Source organism: Myotis davidii, unplaced genomic scaffold (genome assembly GCF_000327345.1).
Source record: "Myotis davidii unplaced genomic scaffold, ASM32734v1 scaffold120, whole genome shotgun sequence".
Lineage (NCBI taxonomy): Eukaryota > Metazoa > Chordata > Mammalia > Chiroptera > Vespertilionidae > Myotis > Myotis davidii.
Genome location: NW_006294778.1, coordinates 2,052,025 through 2,056,078, shown reverse-complemented (window position 1 = coordinate 2,056,078; position 4,054 = coordinate 2,052,025). Strand labels below are relative to the sequence as shown.

At 35.4% G+C, this 4,054-nt stretch overlaps 1 protein-coding gene across 1 annotated transcript; it reads left to right on the top strand.

The window, feature by feature from the left end:
- The first annotated feature begins 244 nt into the window (after window positions 1-244).
- Window positions 245-3,751, top strand: TMEM263 (transmembrane protein 263). The gene is made up of 2 exons (XM_006769335.2): window positions 245-473; window positions 2,530-3,751. Exons 1-2 carry the CDS (start codon window positions 410-412, stop codon window positions 2,814-2,816), a joined length of 351 nt encoding a protein of 116 aa, XP_006769398.1. The 5' UTR covers window positions 245-409; the 3' UTR covers window positions 2,817-3,751.
- The last annotated feature ends 303 nt before the right edge of the window (window positions 3,752-4,054 follow it).

Genomic DNA, 4,054 nt, shown 5'->3' with positions numbered 1-4,054 from the left:
TGGTTTGGCTCAGTGGATAGAGCGTTGGCCTGCAAACTGAAGGGTCCCAGGTTCGATTCCAGTCAAGGGCATGTACCTTGGTTGCAGGCACATCCCCATTGCGGGGTGTGCAGGAGGCAGCTGAATCGATGTTTCTCTCTCATCGATGTTTCTAACTCTCTATCCCTCTCCCTTCCTCTCTCTAAAAAAATGAATAAAATATATTTTAAAGAAAAGATTTATATTGTCCATAGTATAACTAAAAGTATGTCTTAAATACCACAAGAGAGAATCAAGAAGTAGTCTTGTGATGGGTGTTTTAAACTGTTGTTTATCTGAAAAAAGTTGATTAAGTCTTAATTGAGCATGTGATAAGTGGTAGTCTCCCATGTTGAGGTTAAAATGAAATATGTGTGTGTTTTTTTAGATCATGAATCAGGCAGATAAAAATCAACAAGATATCCCATCATACCTTAGTGACGAACCACCAGAAGGTAAGTGTGCACCTGTAACACTAAGAATGGAACAAATATCCTATTGAATCCAAGTTCTGATTGTTTTTATTAAATTTAAAAAACTGTTTACCTTGTCAGTAAATACATTACAAAAATAATCTATGATAAACCTTTTTAGCCTCTAAAAGAAAACACTGATATGGGTACATGTAAAATCTATTTTCCTGTTACTCTTATTTTATTTCACAAGTAAGAATATCCTTTAATTTGTAAAGAAGAGTGGGTGGGATGCAGAGGAAAATTGGACTGTGTTTAGTGTTGATACTGTACAAAAACTCAAGAGGTACTTGCGATTTGTTGTTAAACTCCTATCATTTCATCTCATTAATAATTGGTAGCTCTCTCTTCCTATATTATACATGGTCTTAGGGCCTGGTTAATTTAAATTCTCTTTAATTTGAAAATTGTTATATCATGAATCATTTTATTCTTATCTTTACTTCAGAAATCCTTGGAAACACTAACTGCACAGCTAAATGTCTTCATGGGCATTTTCTATTTAATGTTTTGGTGTAGAATATTATTACCTTTAATTCAAATAGTGATCTCTTTGGACAACTGCATGTTTGTACAGGACCGTTATATTCGGTAAGAAAGAGAATCAAATTGGAGAATAAGGGATGTTAAGTGACTTACAGACCAGATAGGTTACAGTAGCAGACGGATGAGGATGTCTCTGGGAAGAGGCTAAGGCTGAACTTCTAGCTCTAGGTATTGTATTTTATTCCCAGTTCTGTTGCTCATTGTCCAAAACTTTCTTCCTATATTTATGTTAGCAGTCAAAAATGAAATCACTAGGAAAATAAACACAATTAAAAGTTTATACTTAAGCCTAAAAGAGGATGGAGGTAACTAAGGTTTAGTTTGCTGGAGAAATAGCCTAGAAAATTATCACCTCACCTGTTTTCCTTGTTTTATTTATTAGGGCTAGAGCCCTGAAAAGAAGTTAGGACTCAGTGAAAGGTTAATAAGGACTTTGTGAGAAAGTCACCAGGAAAGAGATAAAGGCTCTCCAGGAGCATGACTGCCAGGGAAAAGAACAAGCCTCAGGAATGACTGTGCATGGCAACCTGCTAAACAAAAGTAGTCTGCAAAGTAGATAATTTATAGGGTGGTAATTAAGGGTACACTGTAATTAAAGAAATTAACAGCACTAATATTTATTGGATTTGACTGAGAAAAACTACCTTCATTAAATGCTTGTGCACCAAATGTAGCCTAGCAATCTGATCCTATATGAGGTGTTGTGTGAAGCAGTATGTTTTATTCTCAAATCAGGATTTTCCTCCTTCCCTAGTGTTACTGACCTTGACCTTGATTACAAAAGAATGACCAATTATGAAATCCTTTCCATCATAATTTTATACTAATGCAGTAGTTCCCCCTTATGCACAAGGGATACATTCAAAGACCCCCAGTGGATCCCTGAAACTTTGGATAGTACCAAACCCTATGAATAACATGGTTTTTTCCTATACATATATGCCTATGATAAAACTCACTTTATAAATCAGACAAGGCAAGAGATTAACAAGAATAATAAAATAGGACCATTACGATATACTGTAAAAGAAGTACATGAATGTGGTCTCCCTCTCTCAAACTATCTTATTGTGATGGGCATTGGGATTATTCACCTCTTAGGCGGATGGTGGGGGATGGCTCAAGATTTCATCACTTTATTCAAAATGGCACACAATTGAAATTTTATGAATTATTTCTGAAATTTGCCATTTAATATTTTCAAACCAAGGGAAACCATAGGTAAGGCATGACTATGGTATAGTCAAATGCTTATCTATATCTTAAGCCTTTTAATTCAGCTATTTAAAAATTTATATTAACTATGTTTATTACTCAAATAGCTTAAATAAAAAATTTGGATTTTAAAAATTTAGCCACTGCTGAACATGGACATTTGTAATGTGGTCAACCTTCTCAAAACAACCTCCTGATTATTAGGAAGTTTTAGGTTACTTGATTTGTACTGTTTTTTGTAGACGTATTTAACAATTTCATTCTATTTTCTCATTAGGATCGATGAAAGATCACCCACAGCAGCAACCAGGCATGTTGTCCCGTGTGACTGGCGGTATTTTCAGTGTTACAAAAGGAGCTGTTGGTGCCACCATTGGTGGTGTGGCTTGGATTGGTGGAAAGAGTCTGGAGGTGACCAAAACAGCTGTTACAACTGTGCCTTCCATGGGAATAGGGCTGGTGAAAGGGGGCGTGTCTGCTGTGGCTGGAGGTGTTACAGCTGTTGGGTCTGCTGTTGTAAACAAAGTGCCCTTAACAGGAAAGAAGAAAGACAAATCTGACTAAAACATGGAGATACATTTGCTCTCTACAGCATTATGATGCCAGTGGCATTGAATTGCTAAATTATGGACTACAACTAAGTCAACTGTTTTGGATGTTTATCTTCTTAAACTGCTGTGTTGAAAGTATTGATGACTGGCTTTCATCTAAAAAGAAGAGACCAATACTAGCACAGTGTATGAAGGTTTCTCATACTTAAATTCCAGCTTTTTATCTGGTAAAATGTTACACTTATCAGCTGTAACTGAAGATATATTTGAGTATTTACTATAAGTCTTTTAGTTTAACTAAAAATGTGAAAGTTGAATTTAGTGGATGACCTTTACAATTCCATATGTATAATGTGCCAGGTAACACATCTGTCCCTTAAAAAGGGAACCTTGAACTACATAAACTGTAATTTTGATGTGCCTACTAGTTTCAGATGTCTTAGTTTTTTTATAATGATAGTTGATTAGGCCAAGAGGCATTCTTTTCTTATTTAAGCTGGTAAAAGTAGCAAGATTTAGAGAAATTTAAAAGAAAAGATAAAGGGTTTTATGATCCTGAGTGTTAACATCTTTTGTTAGATATACATTATATTTATTTCATCATCGATGCCTTACAAAAGAAAACATCTTTTCTAACGCCCTCATTGTGCAGTTCTTAGCATTATATATGGATTCTCTTAAAAGTTGTATCAGATCAGTTTTCCCTCTTTAAGAATCTCAGGAGTCTTGGGGTAAAAGCATTTCTTGCTCTCAGCAGATAAGGTAGTGGTTAACTTTTTGTTAACTGCCTGTAGTTAGGACCAACAATATGCTTGAACCTGGGTTCATGCTCCATCATCAGTACACCTCACAGTGCCTAAGGAACATGTCGTTGCTAGTCAGAAGCTTTGTTGGAAGAGTTTCAGATTAAGGAGGAACAAATAAATAATTTTCAGTTTTTTAAAATTACCTAGGACACCCCAGATATAAAAAGAATTCTTCACATTTGTTTTATCTCTAGGATGGCTTAAATTATAAGCAGGTTTTTTTAAAAACATGGTAAAAGAGCCACAAATATGTGGGAGCTTTTAAATGGAATGAAATGGGCTCCAGGGATTAGTTTTGAACTTAAAATATATGTGTTTTCAATGGTTTATAGCAGTGGTTCTCAACCTTGGCTGCACATTAGAATCACCCGGGAATCTCTTTAAAATCCTGATTTCTGGGCCACATCCTCCAGAAATTCTGTTTCTTTGTTATGGGGTGAGGCTA

Bases quoted from the DNA above. Each gene is read 5' to 3' on its own strand.
- TMEM263 (XM_006769335.2), top strand. From the start codon at position 410: ATGAATCAGGCAGATAAAAATCAACAAGATATCCCATCATACCTTAGT. The intron at 474-2,529 runs GTAAGTGTGCAC...TTTTCTCATTAG, and splicing joins TAGTGACGAACCACCAGAAG to GATCGATGAAAGATCACCCA.